This window comes from Anas platyrhynchos, chromosome 17 (genome assembly GCF_047663525.1).
Source record: "Anas platyrhynchos isolate ZD024472 breed Pekin duck chromosome 17, IASCAAS_PekinDuck_T2T, whole genome shotgun sequence".
In the NCBI taxonomy this organism is placed as follows: domain Eukaryota; kingdom Metazoa; phylum Chordata; class Aves; order Anseriformes; family Anatidae; genus Anas; species Anas platyrhynchos.
In genome coordinates this window covers 969,420-991,642 of record NC_092603.1, presented here as the reverse complement: position 1 = coordinate 991,642, position 22,223 = coordinate 969,420, and the positions used below count along the sequence as shown (strand labels likewise).

The following is a 22,223-nucleotide window of genomic DNA, read 5'->3' as shown; positions in this document are numbered from 1 at the left end:
TCACTTTACATATATTGGTCATGAGAGGCGTTCCTACTGCCACTGCTCTTCTACAGGATGTGTAGGCTGAGCAATATCCCTCCCCTCGCTTTAAATTTAACTCCCTGCTTCTGCAGCAGCTCCTCCTCTTGATCACTGAATTGCAGCACAATCAAGACATGAGACACCAGGAGTAGACACCCTGCTCTTAGGGTAAGTCCACGTGTGAGCAGCAAAATTCGGGGCCGGCTGAGCAAACAACGCTCAGCTAGGGGCTGAAATGGGGAGGGAAGGAGCAGCCAGTCAGGATGGGTTTCCATCTTCTTTCCTTCTTTTTTTTCTTAAGATTTTTTTTTGTTCCCTTGCCCTCTCCCACTTTTCTACACTCTGTCTCTCTCTCCCATTTCTTTATGTGTTTGTGCTGCTTTTTTTCTTTTTCTTTTTTTTTTCTTTTCTTCTTTTTTTCTCATTGTCCTCATTCTCAAATTGGCAAGAAATTTACCCCCAAAATTTTCTGTTGTGACAAAATTGAAAGCAGCAAGACCTGAAGTCATGTCCTTTGCTGTCTTCTAACCTTGCCTTCTCCTCACCTTGTCCCCCCTCTGGAGTCTATGGGTTTAATAACCACAAAGGGCTCGTTTGTTCAGTCCTAGATTAACTGGTCCAGGGCAAGAAACCTGTGGCCATCTACCAATGCCCTTGCTGTCACATCTGCTCATGCAGAAATGGTTTTCGTGCCCCTTCCCATAGGTGGTGGGCTGGGACCTATCCTGGCACCTTCCCAATGAGATCTTGGGTGGCTGTGACATGGAAAGGAGGTGGGATGGGGATCCTACTCCAGCAGCCTTTGGTCCTTCCTTGGCCCGGCTAGCTCAGTCGGTAGAGCATGGGGCTCTTAATCCCAGGGTCATGGGTTTGAGCCCCACGTTGGGCGCCAAAAAGACTGTTGTGGTTTAACCCGGCCGGCAGCTACACACCACGTAGCCGTTCGCTCACCCTCCCTCTCTGGGACGGGGGAGAGAAATGGAAAGTGAAGCCTGTGAGTTGAGATAAAGACAGTTTAATAAGACAGGAAAATAATAATAATAATATAATAATAATAATAATAATAATACAATGGTGATAATAGTACTACTAATAATAGTATGTACAAACAAGTGATGCACAATGCAATTGCTCACCACCCGCTGACCAATGCCCAGCCTCACCCCGAGCAGTCCGGCCCCCTCTCCCGGCTAGCCACCCCTATCTATTGTTTAGCATGACATCAGATGGTATGGAATACCCCTTTGGCTAGTTTGAGTCACCTGTCCTGGGTCTGTCCCCTCCCAGCTCTTACTGCACCCCCAGCCTGCCCATTGGTAGGACAGAGCAAAAGGCTGAGATGTTTGACACCAAACTTGGAGGAGTTGTGGACTCTGTTGAGGGTGGAAAGGCCTTGCAGAGGGATCTGGATAGGTTGGAGAGCTGGGCGATCACCAACCGCATGAAGTTCAAGAAGAGCAAGTGCCGGGTCCTGCACCTGGGACGGGGAAACCCTGGCTGCACGTACAGACTGGGCGATGAGACGCTGGAGAGCAGCCTAGAAGAGAGGGATCTGGGGGTCGTGGTAGACAGCAAGTTGAATATGAGCCAGCAGTGTGCCCTGGCAGCCAGGAGGGCCAACCGTGTCCTGGGGTGCATCAAGCACGGCATCGCTAGTAGGTCAAGGGAGGTGATTGTCCCGCTCTACTCTGCGCTGGTGCGGCCTCACCTCGAGTACTGTGTGCAGTTCTGGGCACCACAGTATAAAAAGGACATGAAACTGTTGGAGAGTGTCCAGAGGAGGGCTACGAAGATGGTGAAAGGCCTGGAGGGGAAGACGTACGAGGAACGGCTGAGGGCACTGGGCCTGTTCCTCCTGGAGAAGAGGAGGCTGAGGGGAGACCTCATCGCAGTCTACAACTTCCTCGTAAGGGGGTGTCGAGAGGCAGGAGACCTTTTCTCCATTAACACCAGCGACAGGACCCGCGGGAACGGGGTTAAGCTGAGGCAGGGGAAATTTAGGCTTGACATCAGGAGGAAGTTCTTCACAGAGAGGGTGGTTGCACACTGGAACAGGCTCCCCAGGGAAGTGGTCACTGCACCGAGCCTGTCTGAATTTAAGAAGAGATTGGACTGTGCACTTAGTCACATGGTCTGAACTTTTGGGTAGACCTGTGCGGTGTCAAGAGTTGGACTTGATGATCCTTAAGGGTCCCTTCCAACTCAGGATATTCTATGATTCTATGATTCTATGATTCTATGATTCTATGATTCCATGTCCTTGGCTTGGTGTAAGCATTGCTCTGCAATAATTCAAACATTGGGGTGTTATCAGCACTCTGCTCATCCTAAGCCAAAACACAGCATTCTAGCAGCTACTAGGAAGAAAATTAATTCTGTTCTAACTGAAACCAGGGCATTCCCCTATATTTTTTTTGGGAGCTCCAAAACCTGGCTGGGCTCAGCCAGCTCGAAGCAGGTGATGGATTCAGCCCCGGCCCTAAAACCAGTGCATTCCCCTTCCCGAGAAACAAACATGGTTGTGCTCACACTGCCCCAGGGGAGACCTTTCCGACAGGAAAAAATGCAGTGGAAAGATGGGGAAATCACCAAAATATATCCCAAAGTGCCCCTTGATGCTGGAAATTGTGGGGAAGTCTGAGCCATATCCTCTATGCAACTATCATGATGAGCCGTATCCTTTTTGAAACGATCTGAAAGGAACTTGTGGTGAGCTGGGGGTCGGCCTGTTATTGCAGATAATTAATGATACGACTAGAGGAAATGGCCCCAAGTAGTGCCAGGGGAGGTTCAGGTTGGAAATTTTTTCCTCAGAAAGAGTGATTAGGACTTGGAAGAAGTTGCTCAGGGAGGTGTCATAGTCAGCAAGAGATGGTAGAGTTCAGGAGACCTCAATGGTTAACCAGGAAACTGCTTGGCAAACAAAAAAAAAAAAGGTCATGGAAGGAGGGGCTGGCCACGTGGGAGGAATATAAGGCTGTTAGCTAGTGTAGGGAGGCAACTAGGAAAGCAAAGGCCTCCTTAGAATTAAGCCTTATCCTAGGGGTAAAGGACAACAAAAAGGGCTTGTTTAAGTACATCACAGATACAACTAACTTTAGGGGCATTGTAGGCACACTTTGCTTCACCAAGGGAGTTGTGCTTGACCAAGCTGACAGCCTTTTATGAGGACATAACTGGGTAGATAGATGATGGTAAAGCAGCGGACGTGGCTATCTTGATTTCAGTAAAGGCTTTGACACCATCTCCCACAGCATCCCCGCAGCTAAACTGAGGAAGTGTGGTCTGGGGTAGTGAGATGGGCAGTGAAGAGGCTGAAGGGAAGAAGCCAGAGGGTTGTGGTCAGTGGGACAGAGTCAAGTTGGAGGCCTGTATCTAGTGGAGTCCCTCAGGGGTCAGTACTGGGAGGCCAGTTTGGGAATTGGGCAGAGAGACCTTATGGCTCCCTACAGCTACCTGAAAGGAAGGTGTGGGAGCAGGGGGTCAGCCCCTTCTCACAGATAAGTAGTGGTAGGACCTGAAGGAACAGCCTCAAGTAGTGCCAGGGGAGGTTGAGGTTGGAAATTTGGAGACACTTCTCAGAAAGTGTGGTTAGGCACTGGGGTGGGTTGCCCAGGGAGGTGGTGGAGTCACCGTCCCTGGGGGTGTTCAGGGAAAGGTTGGATGTGGTGCCTGGGGACATGGTTTAGTGGGTGACATTGGTGGGAGGGGGACGGATGGGCCTCCATTTTGGGGGTCTTTTCCCGCCTTGATGATTGATTCTTTGAATATCTGAAGGGAAACTAGACAAGGGCACACAAATGCACTTAGCCACTTCCTCCACACCCCCTCTGCCGTTTCATTTCCCAGAAATGTTGTACTATTCTTGCTCAGTGATCACGCCCACTCTTTCACTCTTTGCTGCCCGAATAGTTCCATCTTCCCTCCCTCAGCACACCTGTCCATATCGGGTCTGTTATAAAGAAACAAAGAAATGAAAGAAATAAAGAAACGTCCTTAGAAACAAAGACTGTCCTGGTAACCTTACAGCTTATTTTCCTTCTTAAAAATCGGACAGTTTATGAGCCTGAAATATAGGGCCAAACTGAGGTCAAGGTGTGGGACTTTGCAACTAAAAGCGACAAGGTTGCGGTGAGATTGCTGGGTACCTGGCGAGCAATCTCTGAGGCCATAAAGAGCCATTTGGGGCCACAGTCAAAAACGTGGGGTTTGCCAGACAGTGAGGGAGCTGCGGGCTCCTTTACTGATCCGACTGCTACGCCATGGGCCCCTCTGCTGCTACAGCCATCGAAGGCTTTTGCTATTCTGCTCCCTGTTGACCTGAACGTGCCTATGATCCAGGCCCTATTGACCTTCAAAAGGAGATGGGAGATGGATATGCTTTTCTTTGATCCAGGAAGAATGGGATACATAAGGCCCAAAGACCGAGTTGCTTGACAACTTAAAGGGAGACATATTGTTCAAAAGGAATGGAAAATAGAGGCTTGTTAGTAATCAAGAAGAGGAATGGAAAATGGAGACTGTTAAGTCATGGAACTTAAAGGATTGTTTGTTACCTTTTCTGATTGCACATATGTATAGGTGTACTCGGGTTTAGTATGTAAAAGAAATGTTCTGTATATTTGGAACATTTGATGTTCGTGTGTACGTGTTGGTGGAGCATAGACTCCCCGCACACCCAGCACTGTTTACTTGCCTTTTATAAATATTTTTTTATAAACATTACGAAATTCAAATTGGGTTGTATCTTCATTTATAAACACTCACTATCTGGCAAACCACACTCTTATGACCGATTGTTAAGAAGTTTATGAGCCTGAAATATGACCTCGTTCAAAAGGCACGTTCAAGTCAACAAGGAGCAGAATAGCAAAAGCCTTCGATGGCTGTAGCAGCAGAGGGGCTGATGGCGTAGCAGTCGGATCAGTAAAGGAGCCCGCAGCTCCCTCACTATCTGGCAAACCCCACGTTTTTGACTGTGGTCCCAAATGGCTCTTTAAGGCCTCAGGGATTGCTCACCAGGTGCTGAGCAATCCCACTGCAGAACAAGAGACCAGCTGGAGAACAAGAAACCTGAGACTGCATGGAGTCTCCTGAATCACCCTTCTTTGTTCCCGCTAAACTCTTTTATATTCCTGATGGCCTCATCCATCAGGAATGAGTCTGATGTTATCATCAAGCATGGGGCTTTCCAACCCCCATGTCCACACTCCACATCTCCCCCTTCTTTATTAATATCAACCAACTTCTTGACACGAATTATTATGCTTGATATCCTTTGGGACATGGAGTCCTGCTACTGAAACCTTGCCACGTAAACCCACAACACATGGAGACAGGCTCCCCTTCCTGAGCCCCCAACCGTGTGTTTGCACATCCCACAGGGGAAAAATCATCTTGATCTCCTGGGAGTCGTCCTAGCCCCATCTTGCCTTTGCCCACTGCACCCACAAGGAAACAAACAAACAAACAAATAAAAAGATAATCTTATTTTGAGGGGACGAAAGGTTATTTTGAGCAGCCCACCAGACCTCAAACACCTTCAGAAACTTCAGTTTTGCCACAGGAAGAGGTGAATCAAACCACGTTACTGTGGCCCCCCGCTTTTCATGCAAATCTTTGCAAAGTAGCTCAGATGGAAAAACCTTGTATTGTATAAGGACATGCAGCATTACTCCCCCTGGGGGCCTTAAGTTCTCCCCACTTTGTTTTAAGAAAAATAACAGGATATTGCTGTCCTTCCTCTTTCATAAACAGGAAAAAAATTGTAACAGAAGTTCAAGGACCAGCCAGTGATGTTTGGAAATCTTTAGCCTTCTTGGTCAAGAGAGGGTTATGTATCTTGGTGAGAAGTGTGAGAAACACTCTGTAGCCAATAACTTAGGCTCAGGTGAGGATCTCAGTGAAGTAGTAATTTATTTGCGATTGCAGTGGTGGGTGCCCCACAAGCAGGAGAGCGCACTGACTGGTTCCAAAACACAGTTTATATACTTTTTTATGGCAGGATCCTCCCCTGTTTCCCCACTGAGTGGGTAATCCAGGTTCACAATCTATCTGATGCTTCACAAACAATGCATGGCCTTCAGTTGCCGGCCTGTTAAATTTCAAATTTCTTTTGACATTTTTACTGTTTGAAGTGGTAATGTTTCTTCACTTATCTGACTTGACTTAACACAGCGATTTTCACCTAATTGTCCTATGGAGTCTGGTTGTCTGCATTTTTACAAGGTCGCCTGCTAAGCTTTCTTATCACTGTAAGCATATCTGAGTACCGCATTCCTGCCTTGTACTCTGCAAAAACAACGTTTCTATTCCCACAAAGGCACTCCCACTACTTCAGTTTTCATCAGGCTGAGTGCTCCACCTCCCACACTGTTACTGCGCACAAACACGATGACTTACATAAGACTCCAGGACTAGGCAGAGTGCTGCTGGGGTAAGTCCACGTCTGAGCAGAAAAATGTGCGGCCAGCTGAGCAAGGAACGCTCGGCTTGGGGCTGAGATGGGGAGGGAAGGAGCAGCCAGCCAGGGCGGGTCTCCATCTTCTTTCTTTCTTTTTATTTTTTAAATATTTTTTATTCCTTTGTCCTCTCCCATTTTTCCACCCTCTTTGTCTCATTTTCGCCCTTCTTTTTGCATTTGTGCTGGTTTTTTTTTTGTTTGTTTGTTTGTTTTTTTCTCATTCTCCTCATGTTCTCTCCCTTTTTTAATTCCAAAACTGCGCACCCAGTGAGCTTGCCTGCCACTCATATTTTCTGGGAAAAGACAAAAAAAAACACACATTGCCAAATTTTTCCTTTTCAGCTGGCTTTAGTGAAGCTTCTGCTGCCTCAAGGGCTGTTTGAATCTTCTTGCAGATATTTAGAACTACTAGGGGATTTTTTTTGTTTTGTTTTGTTTTCTGGTTTTAAACATTTCCATCTGTTTTTGCTGGATATTTTTGCCTGTTTGTTACTTTGGGAGAGCTTTCCGAGTTTCTCTTCTAGCTAAAGCATCTGGGTGCTTTCTTTGTGCCCTGGGAGGGAATGAAAAGAAAAATAAAGATGAAATGAAGCAAAAAATAATACTGATCAGTAGAATTAATAATCTGGAGGGAGCTGCAGTAAAAAAGCAGACTGGGGGGGGAAAGAAATAAAACCTGGCTACAAGCTCAGGCTCCTTTGAGTCTGCAGGCTGCAAAACCTACCAACGTGTGTGCTTTTTTCAAGGGAATTTTGGTTAATTTTACAATTGTTAAAAAATGGAAGCTTAACCAAAAGAAGAAGAGAAGCTCTTCTCTTGAAATGAAGAAACAAAAGCATTAAACGCTAGCAGTTCCCTTACTGGTATCAGAAACTGACATTTGGTCTTCAGAGAAGTCTCAGTTGGGTTAGGGTAGTTTTAGCTCATGCAAGCCAAATTTGAAGCTGAGCCAGGCTTTGTACTACAGAGTTTGGGGTACCTGCATCCCACGCTGATTACAAATTTTTATGATCCGCTGCCAAATTCAATCCTAAAACTTCTTTGAACACACTATTTCCCAGCACGACCCCTAGCACTGAAAGTTTCTCATGCAATTTTTCCTTGCGTGCTGCTGCATTCACTCAAAACCAAAACCTTTCTCCTCCTTAGGAGCTTATTCCTAAAACTTTGCAATGTGGATGAAGGCTGTTTTGGAAATAAAGTCTTTTCTTGTTAGTTATTTCCCAACAACAGTTGGGAAGACAAGATCTGTGGTGCAAGAGCTGCTCTGTTTGGACAGCAAACAGCACACCTGTTATTGTTGGATGGGAAACTGAGATAAGGGGTTGGCTGCAAACCAAGAATGTCAGCACAGACTGATGGTGGCTTATTACCTCCTCTGTTTTTTTTCAAATTCAGTTTCCTGCTTGCTTGCTGGGCTGAAGCCAGCTGGGGGAGGATGTCGTGTCACAAACAACTCGAGTTCCTTTGAGCTTTGAACCCTGATAGGCAGTACACTTAATTTCTTTTAGCATTAAATTCTGTTTAAACTTCTGTCTTTCTCCTTTCTCCTTCTCTTTCTTTTTCTCCTTTTCTTTCTCTCTTTTTTTTTCCCCTTCTCTTTCTTTCTTCATCTTTTCTTTCTTCCTTTCTACCATCCTTTCACCCTTCCTCCATTCCCCTCCAGCAGACCACAAGCCCTCTCCCCAACCACGGTTTCCCCATGTCCCCTCCAGATCCCCACAAGTCCTCAGACCCGGGGGGCTTTGCTGGCCCCCCAACACTCAACCCTCTCCTTGCTATCGCAGCATGGTCAGCCAGTTGCTGTGAGAGGACTGGATGTGTGGATGTGATCAGTGAGACCCGACATTTCCTTGCCAGCCATGGGGAAAGGAGCCCAAGAAAAAAATCACCCCGACCAAGAAGAAGTACTGAACCCTCCAAGAGATGAGGAAAAACAATGCAAATGGGGTAATGCTGGGGGAAAGTGAGATCTGGCTCCAGTGGGGCACTGGTGGGATGGGCACCAGCCAGGGTGTTTTGGTGGGTGAGGACAGACTCTGAATTTTACCATGCTACCACCTCTTAATCACCTGGAAGACCTCAAAGAAGGGAACTCCTATCCCAAGGGGGAGGGTTATAGGATCAACCATGGATCCAGCAGAAAAAGGGCAAATGGGGGGTGGAAAGACCCAGCCCACATCTCCTGCTCTCTTCTACACCAGACTCCAGCCCCCATGGGATGGAAAAGAAATGTCGTCGTGTACAACAGCTCCTGGCTCCGCTGTGTGTGGTGCTGAGTGTCCTTGTCCTCTCTCTGCTGGTGGCCTTGGTTGGTGAGTCCCACTGGAACATCCCCACAGCAGGGAGATTGGCCAGGGACCTGTTTCAGGGATGGAGTGGGGAATTCCAGGGTTTTCCCAGCAGGATGAGAAGCCCCCAAGCATAGCACTGAGCTTGCTTCATGCTGCACCCGCTTTTGTCCCCTCAACCAGGCTCTACTCAGCCTTTCCAAGCGGGTGCCCAATCTTGCTGCATCCCAAACCCCCTACACTTGCTGGAGGGGAACACATATAATTAAAGAAATGCTTTTTTTTTTTTTTTTTTTTTTTTTTTTTGTGGCTGTCCATGCATCTCACCTGCTTGGTTTTCTCCTTTTACAGTTGTGCAGCAGCAGTCTCACTCATCACATCCCCAATTCTCCCACGTGTGTCCAGCCATGTGGATCGGCTTCCAAAGCAAGTGCTACTATTTCTCTAAGAATGAAAGCAACTGGAAAACCAGCTTGGAGAACTGCAAGGCCATGGAAGCCTCCCTGACCTCCATAGACAGCCTGGAGGAACTGGTGAGAACTGGGCACGAGCCCCAATGCCAGCTCTGGTGTGGAAAATGTGTGGGACTAGACCAAAATCCCATTTTCCCCCAAATTTCACCCACTGCCAAAGCCAGGAGAAGATGCCCTGGGGAAAGCAACAGCCTGGGCTGGGGAGTGAGCAATTTTACATTATTTTCTCAAAAACTCCCTCCCTACGTCCAGATGGGTGCTGTCCTGAGCTTTGCCCTCAAGGGGCTTCCTTTTTCTGTGAAACTGAAGAATATTCACATATCTCAAATCAAATCACCTTCCTATTGCAGGGTTCCTATTGCTGGCTGAGTTGTATTTTAGGAAGACAGGATCACCTAAACCCTTTTTTTTTTTTTTTTTCTTTTTTCGATAAAGGCTTTCATCAAGCGCTTCAAGGGCCAAGCAAACCACTGGTTCGGGCTGCACGACGAAGACAACAGCCAGTGGAGGTGGACCAACGGCGCAGCCTTCAACAACTGGTCAGTCCCTCCGCCTGTTGGGGTTGGGTGCTTTGGGTTGGCAATTAGGGCAGGAGTTCTTATAGGGTCTGGGATGGCCTCTTTTGGGACTGGGACCTTCTCCTGCCACCGCACTGCTGGTTTTCCCCAGGAGGTTTGGTGCGGACCAAGGATGCTGCGCTCTGAACCCCTATTAAACCTTGAACAATGCCCCTTCTGACCTTCCCAGGAGAGGAAACCCCAACTTTTCTTCCCCTTTTTAGGGTAGTTTTCCTACTTTCTTTTCTGCTCACTCCTGGGTGTGTCTGCATTGCAGGTTTGAGGTGCGGGGAGGTGGCCCTTGTGCGTACATAAACCAGGAGAAGATCAGCTCAGCCCTCTGCAACACGGAGAAATACTGGATCTGCAGCAGGCCCAACAACTACGTCCTCTGGAGGCAAAAGATTTACCCTTAGTAAAAGATGCCATAAACATAAAACTCATGATAGTGACAGAAAAAATGGTAATTCTTATTTAGGTCTGCTTCTTTGCCACAACAGTATTGCGGAGTTTCCTTTCTGCTCAGATTCGTGCAGACTCTGTCAATCTTTTGTACTGAAGTAAGCGACATTCCTTTTTCTTTCTCTGCTTCTACAGCAGAAAACAGTGTTTTATTTTTTTCTACATTTGCGAAAGTTATGTTTGAAATAATGAATTTGAAACCTGTGGATCTGAAGTGCTATGGAATTATGCTATTATGCTATTATACTTCACACTACCGGTTGGAAGGAGGATAAGGAATGATTGGAACAGATGGACTTATGCTATTATGCTGTTATACTTCACTGTACATATTGGAAGGATGAGAAGGAACGATTGGAACAGATAATGTCTGGATGTGTGTATCTGGATGGATTTTTTAATAAAAAAATAAAAATTGGAAGCTAATTGAAGCAGAGCCTACACTAATACTCTTGGCTGTGCTTGGTTGGGTTCCAACACTGAAATTCCTTGCAGAGCTGTAACAAGGAGGGTTGGTTTCACCCTAAATATTAGCAGCAAGCGTCCTGCAGGATGGGCTTTTCAGGGCAGGCACTGCACAACTCTCTGTCTCCTGCAGTCTTTGAAAGGAGATGGAAGGGTTCTGTCTGGCAAACCCACTTCTGGCTGCTCTCACAGCCATCGACCTCCAGCTTCTTGTCTTTCAATGTTGCGCAGACGTTCTCCACACTCTGAAGGGAACCGAACCTGCAAACCAAAACCGTCAGCACCCAAAAGCAGCTCCTTTTGCTCTTGGGAGAGGGGGCAACGGGAGCTTCTCCCCCAGCCTGTCTCACTGGGCTCCAGGTGGCTTCTTGCTGCGGGCTTGCCCAGATGCGCATGCAGATTGCTGTGCTTGCACTACCATCTGGCTCCTTCCTCCACTGGAGCATGCCCAGGGCATTAAAACCATGTTGGCTGCGTAGGCGTGATTAGATGTTGTGTTATAGTGCTTTGTACAGCCAACTATTGGGCTGTAAAGCCATTCGGGGGCTTTAAAAAGCTGTCACAGATACCAAATATTGAAGATATTGGGGCAGAAGTGGAGCAAAGCTGCTCCGCACACCGCAGGTTGCAGCTGTACTCACATGGTGGCATCGAAGGAGGAGTTGTCCACCCATTTCCATGTGTTGTTGGATGCCTTTAATCCAATCCACACCGTTAGCTCTTCCTGGCGAATGATCTCACTTAAGTGCTCCTGGTGAATGGCAGAGGAGTGTTGGCTTCCAGGGGCCTTCAGCAAGAGGCTCATTGGGGTGCAAAGCTGGCTTTTTGAACCCATTTGGTTCATCCTCAAAGAGATGGGCCCTAAACACCACCCCGTGCCTTGGGTGCTGCCTCACTCAGTGGGAGGAAATTGCTTAAATTCAGAGCCCGAGACACCAGAGGCTCCCCCTGAGCTCCGTGTCCCTCCTTCTTCCCATGCCAAAGGTGGGAAGAGTCCTCCAAAGCCCTTTTGGTGCTGATTCAGCCCTGTTCCCTCCTTAGTACGAAATGGCTTGGAGCTACCAAGCCTCGTGCCGCCAACCAGAAGCTTCAAGGCAGTTTTTTGCCCCTCTACCCACCAAAACCCAGGACTTTTGGGTCCTTTTCAAGCCTTTTACACTCTGCACTTACCATATCGGTGGTGTTTCGGAACACGGCCAGATGGGACCCCCGACTGTCGCAGTCTTTTTTGCCTTCCGTCCAATTCCCAGTTGATTTGGAAACCTGGTAGCACTGGTCTCCCGAAAGCTGCCAAGACTGGGGGCACAGCTTGCAGCCCCCGTGGCCTGGAGAGGAGACGGATCCGTGAGACACCCCAAAAAGTGTTCGAGGTCTCGCTTAAACCAGCCAAGAAGCACTGGGGAGGGAGCTCTCTCCTCTCCCAAATTTTTCCTGCCAGCTTTCCCCACCCATCCACCACAAGGAGGACATGGTGGGGTGAACACGGTGAAGGTGGAGAGGTGCCTCCTCCTCCCGGAGGCCCACAGAGGATGGAGATGATCAGCAAAACGAGCTCTTCCTCGCCATGCTCATCGACACCGAGCTGGGCTTGTAGCCCCCCGGGGACATCCACTGCACCCCAGGGACCCCCCTGGGGAAGGGGTTACCTGCGGAGCCGTTCCAGCGGCAGAAGTAGCGCTGCAGGGAGGAAATCGCGCACACCTCTGTCCTGCTCCTTCCCCCGGCCTCGCTCTTGTTCTGCAGAGCGTTGGGAGGTGTCGGCGCCTTCTGAAAAACTTAGAGATAAAATTTTGGGGTGAGATTGAGGCTGTTTGGGGGCAACATTGTGAAAACCGAGCAGGGCTGAGTTGGGTTCCCCGAGCTATTTTGCAAGCGCCTTTTCTGGTTATAACACAACTTTTGCAATAGCGTAGAAATGTTGCCCTTTTTTTGGTTGTTGTTGCCTTATTTTTATTTTTTTTTTGGTTTTGTGTTTGTGTGTTTGTTTTGAGAGGGGATTTACTCGTGTCCACATGGGGCAAAATCGTCCCCACCCAAACAGTATCACTGTCCCAGTTCCTGGGATAAAACCCTGACCTCCCCTTTGTGAGAAAAATAAAAAATAATAAAAAAAATAAATAAAAAGTGCAATTTCCCTTGTGCTCGCTTGGGTTTTTGACTTGTTTTCAAGTGGGTTTTACTCACCCTGCACACTGAGCACCGCCACCAGCACCACCAGCACCAGCAGCACCAGGCAGCCCAGCCCGCTCAGCTTCAGAAGGACTCCGTGCCACCGTGGGCACACGGCAGGAGCTGAAAGAGTCCGTGGTTTTGTTCAGAAAGTGCTTTCTTGTAAATTAAAATGAAAATACAATGAAATGAAAATACAATGAAATGAAATGAAATGAAATGAAATGAAATGAATCAATAAAATAAATTAATATCATATCACATCATAATAAAATAAAAAAAAATAAAAAAAATAAAATAAAATAAAATAAAATAAAATAAAATAAAATAAAATAAAATAAAATAAAATAAAATAAAATAAAATAAAATAAAATAAAATAAAATAAAATAAAATAAAATAAATAAAATAAAATAGAGCCCCTCTGAGCAGAACTCAACAGACGCTTTGCTACCTCCACAAAAACAAAAAAAAACAAGTGAAAAACCAATTATGGCAACCTTCTCTTTGCATTTCCCACCCCAGAACCCTCCTCGCATGGGTCCCGCTGCTCGCCGTGGTGCAGCTTTGGCTGGAGCAAAGCCTCCAGGAGCTTGGAGGGGATGGGGAGCAGCTGGGCTGCGGCTTCCCAGTTGCACCAGTGGGTCCCAGTGGGGAAGGAGTCCCGGTGGTGGGCTTTGCTCCTGTTGGAGGCTTGGTGCCGAGGTTGGGCTCAGAAGCGAGGCCATCACCTCCGAGTGCTCTGGGAGGCAGTGGGGGTCCTCAAGAGCAGGGGGGAAAGACCCAAACTCTTGGGAAATTGACCTCATTTAGAGCAGATGGCAGCTGGTGGGACTCGGGTCCCTCCACACCTCCTCTCCACCAGGGTCCTGGGCGTGTTTTGCCAAGCTTTGACTTCCAACGGCTTGCGTTGGGGCTGGTTTTTGCTGCAGGGAGAGCAGCCAAAGCAGTGAAATTGTTCAAGCTCTTGCTTTTTGCAAGCTTCCTTCTCCCCCGTCCTTCCTTCTTTCCTTCCTTCCTTTCTTTGCCCGCACAAACCGGGATCAACCCCGCAACCCAACTGGCGCTTGGCCGTTTTTCTTGGCCAAGACGCAAGCGGACCCAAACGCCAGCTCTTCCTGGAGCTCGCCGTGAGCGCCCACCACCCAAAATCACACTTACTCTGACACCTCTCAGCAGGTGAAGAGCCCCCTCCGGGTTGCCTTAAATCAGCGTAAATAATCTCCCCAGCCATGGTCAGCTCGCCCGCCTGCAGAAGCGTCCCAGGGGCGACAAAGTCCCTGGGCAACGTTTTCGTAATGACCAACCTTCTTGCGCCTGCGTCCAGCGCCAGGAAATGGCTTTTTTTAGTCTTTTTTTTTTTTTTTTTTTTTTTTTTATAGATAGATAGGTAGATATCTAGACATATCCTACAGCCTTTTCCCTTCAATCGAAGTCTGGCAGGAGGAGGTCGCACCTCTGGAGGTGCAGAAACACCTTTTGGCTTTAGCGTCCGCAGCAAGCACTGTGGTACTGAGCTGCCAAGAGGGCAGAGCGGTGACAAAAGACAAAATAAAAGCCCTTCAATATTTATTTATTTATTTATTTATTTATTTTTAATGGGGGCAGGCCAACGTGTAGCAGCAGATAGTTGGGGAAGGAGGAGAAAGGTGGTATTTGGTGTGTCTTCCCTGGAATACGGCTTGGGCATCGGTTGCGTGTAACCCAAAAGCTGGAAGGGGATGGTTTTGATCATAATTTGTTGCTTTTTCTTCCATGTCACATAATTTATCCTGTAACTTTTGCACCAGAAGAGGCAAAGAGGGTTTTTTTTTCCTTGCTTATTTTCTGCAGCAAATTTAAATCTTGATGTTTAATTTAATTTTCTCATGCCAACTTGACTTAGCCTCCACTACATGGAGCAGCTGGCACTTCCTAGGACTGGGGAAAAAGCACCACCAGTCCAATTTGCTGTTCGTTGCTGCTCTGCCTTCAGCTCTCATTGACCTCATGGAAATTTTCTGCGGTGAGCACAGGCTGGCCCACAGCCCACTTCTGCATTTCTCTTCCTGCAGTGCTAAAAAAAACACAACATCAAAGGCCGCACATTGGCCCTGAGTCCATAGTGACCATAGCTTGCAAAACAAAACAAAAGTTTAAAAATAAAAATAAAATATTTTTTTTTAAGTGTGTTTTTTGGTTTTTGGTTTAAATACCTGCATACATGTAACTGAATTGCAAGACTTATTTTGGATAGCTTGATTGCAAGAACCTCCTTTTTGATTGCTTGATTGGAGAAACACCTTTTTTTGAATAGTTTAGTTTCTGAAGCACCCATTTTCCGATTGCTTAATTGCAACACCTTTGGGGGGAATAGCTTAATCACAAATCCACCTCTTTTTGACAGCTTAATTTCACCTTTTTCTTTGCAGTTCTTCCCTTGCGCACATTTGCCTGGCAATCCCATTCTTTGGGATTTTTGCATATATTTGCATATGATCAGAGGCATTAAGGAGAGAGGGCACAGCCCAGGCAGGCTTTGTTAGAACAAGTCAGCTTGTGAGAGAGTTTGAGGGAAAATAGAAACCAGCAACGGTCCAAGGACAACACCCCAAGCCACTCCTAGGGCTCATACATTATCTATACAGGCAGTACCTCTATCCAAACTGCATGCATATTTGCAAATAAATATGAATATGTAAGATAAAATTATATGTAAGTATATAAACATTTAAAAGTAAAGAAATATATATAAATATGTAAATAAATATATATAAATATATAAATACATAGATACGAATATATGTGTTTATTCTTATAAATATATCATATGGCTATGCTTATATATATAATTTATATGATATATATAATTTGCATTATATATATCATATTTTACATGTATATAATTTATAATATATGTATTTATATAATATATATTTATATAAATATAAGCATACACATATATAAAACATACCGCATACATACAACATAGAGAGAATATATAGTATGCAGTATATACACCCTGCATATATACTGCTTATACTGTATTTATTTCATACATTTCTATATGTTACTACATCTATGTAGTATGCATATAGTATGTATGCAGTGTGTATATATATGCACTACATGTATATATTATACATGTATACTACATATGTATAATATGTATATGGTGCATACATATTGAGTGCACATGTATTTCCTATAAGTTACTACTAGGAAATATGCAAGTTTCCTGCAATTTACCTAAAAAATCCTATTAATTACCCCTAGTATGCATATATACTATATTACTATATATGTATGTTTGTATATACGTGTATATAGAAATACTACATGTATATATAGAAATACTACACGTATATATAGAAAAATACTGCATATAGAAAAATAATACTACATATACATATAAAAACACTACCTATATATATTAAATTCTATGAATTGAATACATATATTAATTCTCAGATTAAAATAGTATATATAGAAACTACATATATAGAGAGAAAAATTCTATGTATTTATATAAATGCTATGTGTATATATAAATACTATATATATAGAATACTACATATTATATAGGGAGAAATAGTATATATAGAGAAAAATACTACATTATATAAATTACTACATATACATGTATATATAAAACTACATATATATTAAATTCTGTAAATTAAGTATATATAGTAATTCTATGATTAAAATACTATATAAATATATAGCATATATATATAATATAATAATAATAATATATATAGTATATATAGTATATATAATATATATATTATATATATAAAAATATATACTATATATAAATAAATACTATATAAAAAAATATATACATATATATTTATAGCAACTCCCATGGAGTGAAGGTGGTGAGAGCAGAGCTGGAGGGGGGGCCAGGGGAGCAGCTGCTTCCTGCTCAACTGGGGCTCGTGGGCATCTCCCCACCAGCTGCATGGCTCCTTCCCCAGCTGGATCCTCTGGAAAATCCCCCAGAAAAAAAAAGAAAAAAAAAAAAAAGGAAAAAAAAAAGTTTTATTTGACACAAGGCTTCGCACTTCACCCAGCAGGAGAGTCCAGTGCTCCCACACCGGCAGGACACAGGTACTGGGGCTGGGGGTGGTTCGGGCTTGGAAGTGGGGGGAGAATGAGTTGCAAGGGGAAAAAAATGAGTTGCAGGGTGGAAAAAATGAATTGTAGTGAAAAAAAAAAAAAAACAGTTGTAAAGGAGGGGAAATCAAGTTCAAGGGGGGCAAAATCAAGTGGGGGAGAATCAATTGCAGGGGGAAAAATCCAGGATTGCTGCTCTGATGGTGCCCCGGTTGGCAGTGGGTGGGCGGGGAATTGATTTTGGTGCTGAATGGAACAAAATTCTTTCTTTGGCAAAGCCTTCACCCATTCCCAGGAAGGCTGAGGTGTAAAGGTACTGAGGAAATCACATTTTTCTTCGAATGGTTGCAATGAGTTTGGCTTGAGCTTGGATGGACCTCGAAGACGACCACGGTTTGAGAATCAGATGGAGAGAGCCCCCCCAAAAAACACATCCCTGGGTGGGTCACAGCTTCTGATGGGTGAAATCTTCTGGTTTTCAGGTCCCCCATCGCCACCCCACCTGTATATCCTGAGATGAAGGAAATGAGGGAATATCCTGGCTTTTTGGGCACGGAAAGAAGCCAGCGGGGAGGTAACTGCAGAGCACTTGCCCGAACAAGGCTTTCTTCTGCCTTCTATAATCTGAGAACGAAATCAAGCTGATGTAAGGGGGTGGTAAGAAATACTGAGTCTTCAGTTTTCTAGCACTTCCCTCGAGGGAAAATTTTTTTAGCTCAGCAAGCACGAGGTGGAATTTTGCTAAAAAGTCAGTGTTTTTTTTGCGTGAGTCAGTGTTTCTTTTGTGTCTTCACCCCCTGGTTCTCAATTTAAAAATAAAGAGATGTTGGTAGAGATGTTGTTAGAGAAGAAGGATGAAAATACCAAAAAAAAAAAAAAGAACGTGGAATTAGATAAATTAGCATAATACTATTTAACCTTTGCCTTCCTTTCTTCAACGCTGCCTTATTTTGGTTCACCTGACTCTTCCTCCCATCCCCACCATCCTCTTGGTAGACCAAAGCAGGTGGGAAAGGGGATTTGGGGCCTTTCTAGATGTCCCAATTGATGTTGAGCCATGCTTTTTCTGTTGTCATATTTGCTGTCGGAATTATCGGCTGAAATGATTCCTGTTCTGTTGCATGGGGGAGGGAAAAGAGAGGGAAGGAGGGCTTGTGGCATGAGATGTTCATGTGATGATGTGCAAGGAGGAGGAAGGGAAGGCAAACTTCATAGAAAACAGATGTTTCTTTGAGATGAGGTTAAAATAAGAGCATGCTCTAGATCAGAAGACCCAGTCATAGGCTAAGCATGACTCGAGGCATTGCAAGACCCGAAGCATCTTGGTTTGGGTTGTGAAAGAAGTGCCTCGAGCTGTAATGATGACACAGAACCAAGAAATTCAAACGAAATCGCTTGTGGGTATGGTGCAATGCCCACAGGCATTTCAGAGCAGAGGTTTGCAGCTGGAACTGGGGAAAAGGCAAAGTTCCCCTTCTAAGAAAGTGTATCCAAGAAGGAAAAACCCATCATTTTATTCCTCATGGGGAAGAATTCAAAACTTCTGGCTGTTTCTCACCCCAAATGATAGTGAGTACAACCAGTGTAGGGGAGAGACTGACCCCTTCCTCTTCCTCCTGGAGCAAAAGGAGGCAAAAAAAGCACGTTTTTGGGCTCAATTCCCTGGACCTGCAGTGTGCTCTTGCCCTTGGTGCTCCCAGGAAGGTGCTGAAGGTCTCTTCTCCTGCAGGTTCCAGCCTGGAGATGAAGCCAGGGGCACGCGTTGCCTGCCGGGTCACCATGGCAGTGGCGTTCCTGGTTCTGCTCGTCACCGCCATCGCTTTCGCAGGTGAGTGTCGAAGTGCTCACCATGGAGACAACGTCTCTGTGCCCTCCAAAGACTCTTTGGGTCATTGCACTTGGGCCAAGTCCAGCCCCGTGCTCCTGACAAAGACAAAATCAAGGCCAGGAGGCGTCCTCTCCAGGTGAGGGCCAGTTTGATGAGCGCAAAAAGCCTTCTCCAGAAAGCCAAACCCATCTCCTCTGTGGCATCGTTCTTTTAAAAAAAAAAGAAAAAAGAAAAATCATCAGACTTTACCCACATGGGGCTTTTTTTGGCAAAGAAGGGGCTGCTGTCTGGCTAAGCAGCAAGAGATGTTGACACAAGTCTAGCCAAGCCAAGAAGGCCGCAGAAACAAGAGAAATGCTTTCGCTTTCATTTTTCCGCCGCTGCTTTAGTATTAACGTTGAATAGTACCTTAGGGCACGTTTAGGCATAGGACTTTTTGTAAATCCTCCCCAAACCCGCGTCGTTGGTGGCCTGTTTTCTGCTTTGAAGGTCCAGCCTCCCACATTTCTTGTCCCCCTTTGCTCTATCGATGACAGTGAACGCTTTCCAACCTCGCCCCCAGCCCTGTGCTCGGTGTCCGTTCGACTGGATCGGGTATAGAGGAAAATGCTACTATTTTTCGGAGGCTGAGAGGAACTGGACGTCCAGCCAGGACAACTGCTCAGCTCTCGGTGCTTCCCTGGCCATGTTCGACAGCGTGGAAGACTTGGTATGGAGACCCCCCAGAAAAGCCATCGAGGTTTTTGCCACCTTTCGGTTTCCTTGCCTGCTATTTCAGTGTCTTCTTCCCAGTCCTGGGTCTTCTCCTCAAGCTTCTCACCAAAACCAACCAGTGCAAGACCTGTAGGAAAAAGGGGAAAAAAGAAAAAAAAAAAAAAAAGAAAGAAAAAAAAAAAAAAAACGAGACAACAATGAAGTAGGTCTCTGCCTCAAAGATGACGGGTTTTGGTAACAGACTGAATAATTTAAGCACCAAAAGGGCGCAGGTGACTCATAAAATGTAGATTATTGGTTGGAGGGAGGTTTCTGCAGATGACTTGCTGGGCATGTCCCGAAACCCTGAGAGCTGCCCTAAAGCCTTTTTTTTGTTTTTCAGAGTTTTACAATGAGGTATAAAGGCATCTCGGAGCATTGGGTTGGCCTTTCACGGGACGGGGAGGAGCAACCATGGAAATGGGTGAACCACTCACGGCCGTCCCCCCTGTGAGTCTGCGGGGTTTTCATCATTCTCGTGCTGGCTGCTGGTTTTCCAGCCCCAAAACTTGCATTTCGTCTGGGATTTGGGACCAGCTCCAGAGGTGGAGGTGGGGCGATGAGACCCAGAGAGGGCCACGTTGCTTCCAGAGCCGTTCTTTGCTTTTCAAGCTGAGAGGTGGAAGCAAGGGCAAAATGCTGTTAGATTCCTACTTTTGATCATTTTTTGTTCTCCTTTGAGATCATCGGTGCGATTTTTTTCCTTTTCCTCTTTGAGGCCACTTGTTTCTTCTGTCCTTCAGGTTTCAGGTCCAAGGAGGTGGCTTCTGTGCCTACCTGGGCGACACCGGGCTCCACTCCTCCCAGTGCAGCACAGAGAGAAACTGGGTTTGCACCAAGCCCGCGCTGAACAGCCCAGAAAAAGGCAACAAAACAAGACGAGCTCGAAATCTTTGCATCAGTTCCTAAATACCCAAAGCAAACAGGGGAAACGAAAAAGGGGAAGCTCAGAAACTTTGAAAGAAGCTCAGGAGGGGAATTTAGCTGGAAATGCTGAATAGGAACTGAAGTTACTACTTGAAGTGCAACCCAACAGCTGATAATTTCTCACGGCAGCAGGGTCATACGTGGCAATGACTCATTCACGACTCATTTCACAATAAAATGAAATATCAGAGTACCACAGAAGTCACAAAGCTGACAATCAAACCATGCCTGAGCATGCAGAGGATTCACCCTAAGGAGACATCAAGATGCAGCTTGTACAGAGGGAAAAAAAAAAGGTCAAATGGCATGGGATTCGAGTTTTTCCCAATTTTTGGCAAGTTAAATCAGCAGTTTTCAAGCTTGCTCGGCTGGGAAAAGCTTTCCAGTTCCTTGTGAGCATGTGGAAACGGTGCAAGGATGGACTTCCAAGGATTTCCTGGAATCTTTTGCTTTGGGAACCTTTTTGCTTTAGGGATCTTTTTGCTTTGGGGATCTTTTGCTTTTACGGTCTCCTGCAGGTGAAACACGGGACATTTGCACGGCTAACTCCATCCTGGGAAGATGTTTTTTTGAGGAGCACCTCAGCTCGGAGACGGTTGGTGAAGGCGTGACGGTGAGGATCGTAGGGTTTGTAGCAGCGCTCTTATTTTTGGTTCCCTTTGGAAAACAACAGCATGAGAAACGGACTCCGGGAGCTTCAAGAGCTGGCTCCTCCCAGCAAGCAGCCAGCTCCAAATCAAGTCCACCAGTGCCACCTCCAGGACTGGAGATGTAGAAGCAAATCCGTGGAAGAGCCTCCTCTAAACACCTCGTGAATAACGCGACCTTTCAGCCTTGCCTGGCTTGACTCGATCCTACATTTTGAGGGCTTTTGATGCCCTTTGAGCTGTTTGCAAGAGTTTCACAAGATGAGGGGCTGGCAGAACCGGTGAGCGACGTGTTCGGTAACGAGTACCGACGTTGTAATTACTTCTCAAAGACAGAGCCAGCCTTAATCTGGGGTTTTCTGTTCTCTCTTTCCTTATTTTGCACACCGAGAGCTACGGCCTGCTTGCCTCTCCTGCTACGCGCACGCTCCAACTGCTGTTATTAAGTCTTTTTTCCTCAAACGCAGATAATTTAGCTTTAACTTGCTCTTGCAACCCAAACTGGGAGAATTTTGCAGCGGTGGGCTTGGCGCATTGCCTTTAGCTAAGCACATAAATTCAAGGCTTGTTGGTTTTCCTCCAGCAGTCCCAGGCAGGGCACTTCCATGCAATAAAAATACACTTTTGGTTAACACATTCAATTCACCAACCTGAAATACAGCAGAAACCACTTCACCAAGATGCCAGTTCCTGCTGTTAGTCTTTTCTCCAGAATTCACACACCTAAATGTCACAAAGTCTGGCTTAGGTCAGCAAAGAACGAGGGCTTCCTACACAAAACCCTTCCGCACCCCACCCTGAAGCATCATTTAGAATTGCTGAGCTCTTCCAGGATCCAAAAGCAGAGAATTTCTTATTTTTTGGCAAAGATGATCTGCTGTTTCTCAAAGGTGCTGTCCTAAAAGCAAGATTTGGGGGACCTGCAGTGAAGTTTCCTGGGCTTTCTTAGGAAATCCTTAATATTTTCAGGAGATGTGGCACAGGATGGAGCTCTGGTCTTATAATGAGAGAGTTTTCATGGAGGAGCAGAAAGCAGTGGGGTAAAACTCACCTCGTGCTGGATCT

At 45.8% G+C, this 22,223-nt stretch overlaps 3 protein-coding genes and 1 non-coding gene across 7 annotated transcripts; 3 read left to right on the top strand and 1 right to left on the bottom strand.

Annotated features, from left to right (window-relative positions):
• The first annotated feature begins 97 nt into the window (after nucleotides 1–97).
• LOC113845388 (C-type lectin domain family 2 member B-like) lies at nucleotides 98–10,701 on the top strand. Of its 2 annotated transcripts, XM_072024987.1 has the most exons (7): nucleotides 118–192; nucleotides 6,347–6,460; nucleotides 8,275–8,437; nucleotides 8,692–8,802; nucleotides 9,130–9,311; nucleotides 9,687–9,790; nucleotides 10,086–10,701. In XM_072024987.1, the coding sequence occupies exons 3-7, from the start codon at nucleotides 8,350–8,352 to the stop codon at nucleotides 10,222–10,224; spliced, it is 624 nt and encodes a 207-aa protein (XP_071881088.1). In that variant the 5' UTR covers nucleotides 118–192; nucleotides 6,347–6,460; nucleotides 8,275–8,349; the 3' UTR covers nucleotides 10,225–10,701. The 2 variants fall into 2 exon arrangements, with proteins under 2 accessions (XP_071881089.1, XP_071881088.1); XM_072024988.1 differs by lacking the exon at nucleotides 6,347–6,460 and having other exon boundaries at nucleotides 98–192.
• On the top strand, nucleotides 841–913 carry TRNAK-CUU (transfer RNA lysine (anticodon CUU)). The gene has a single exon. It is a non-coding gene; the product is annotated as a tRNA-Lys (tRNA).
• Nucleotides 10,702–10,800: 99 nt separating the features above from the next.
• LOC119718692 (killer cell lectin-like receptor subfamily B member 1B allele B) lies at nucleotides 10,801–16,328 on the bottom strand. Its single transcript, XM_072024723.1, has 6 exons — nucleotides 14,064–16,328; nucleotides 12,920–13,027; nucleotides 12,382–12,510; nucleotides 11,906–12,060; nucleotides 11,377–11,486; nucleotides 10,801–10,996 (listed from the first exon to the last, which is right to left on the bottom strand). The coding sequence occupies exons 1-6, from the start codon at nucleotides 14,134–14,136 to the stop codon at nucleotides 10,801–10,803; spliced, it is 771 nt and encodes a 256-aa protein (XP_071880824.1). The 5' UTR covers nucleotides 14,137–16,328.
• Nucleotides 16,329–16,893: 565 nt separating this feature from the next.
• On the top strand, nucleotides 16,894–22,131 carry LOC119718654 (C-type lectin domain family 2 member E-like). Of its 3 annotated transcripts, XM_038187744.2 has the most exons (6): nucleotides 16,894–16,997; nucleotides 17,486–17,577; nucleotides 18,733–18,831; nucleotides 19,368–19,540; nucleotides 19,928–20,034; nucleotides 20,328–22,131. In XM_038187744.2, the coding sequence occupies exons 2-6, from the start codon at nucleotides 17,520–17,522 to the stop codon at nucleotides 20,491–20,493; spliced, it is 603 nt and encodes a 200-aa protein (XP_038043672.1). In that variant the 5' UTR covers nucleotides 16,894–16,997; nucleotides 17,486–17,519; the 3' UTR covers nucleotides 20,494–22,131. The 3 variants fall into 3 exon arrangements, with proteins under 3 accessions (XP_038043672.1, XP_038043674.1, XP_071881020.1); XM_038187746.2 differs by lacking the exon at nucleotides 17,486–17,577 and having other exon boundaries at nucleotides 16,952–16,997; XM_072024919.1 differs by lacking the exon at nucleotides 16,894–16,997 and having other exon boundaries at nucleotides 17,024–17,577.
• Nucleotides 22,132–22,223: the final 92 nt, after the last annotated feature.

Bases quoted from the DNA above. Each gene is read 5' to 3' on its own strand.
- LOC113845388 (XM_072024988.1), top strand. From the start codon at position 8,350: ATGGGGAAAGGAGCCCAAGAAAAAAATCACCCCGACCAAGAAGAAGTA. The intron at 9,312-9,686 runs GTGAGAACTGGG...TTTTCGATAAAG, and splicing joins TAGACAGCCTGGAGGAACTG to GCTTTCATCAAGCGCTTCAA. The intron at 9,791-10,085 runs GTCAGTCCCTCC...TCTGCATTGCAG, and splicing joins GGCGCAGCCTTCAACAACTG to GTTTGAGGTGCGGGGAGGTG.
- LOC119718692 (XM_072024723.1), bottom strand. From the start codon at position 14,136: ATGGCTGGGGAGATTATTTACGCTGATTTAAGGCAACCCGGAGGGGGC. The intron at 12,511-12,919 runs GTGAGTAAAACC...TTTATCTCTAAG, and splicing joins GGCGGTGCTCAGTGTGCAGG to TTTTTCAGAAGGCGCCGACA. The intron at 12,061-12,381 runs GTAACCCCTTCC...TCTCCTCTCCAG, and splicing joins CCGCTGGAACGGCTCCGCAG to GCCACGGGGGCTGCAAGCTG.
- LOC119718654 (XM_038187744.2), top strand. From the start codon at position 17,520: ATGAAGGAAATGAGGGAATATCCTGGCTTTTTGGGCACGGAAAGAAGC. The intron at 17,578-18,732 runs GTAACTGCAGAG...CTTCTCCTGCAG, and splicing joins GGAAAGAAGCCAGCGGGGAG to GTTCCAGCCTGGAGATGAAG. The intron at 20,035-20,327 runs GTGAGTCTGCGG...TCTGTCCTTCAG, and splicing joins CACTCACGGCCGTCCCCCCT to GTTTCAGGTCCAAGGAGGTG.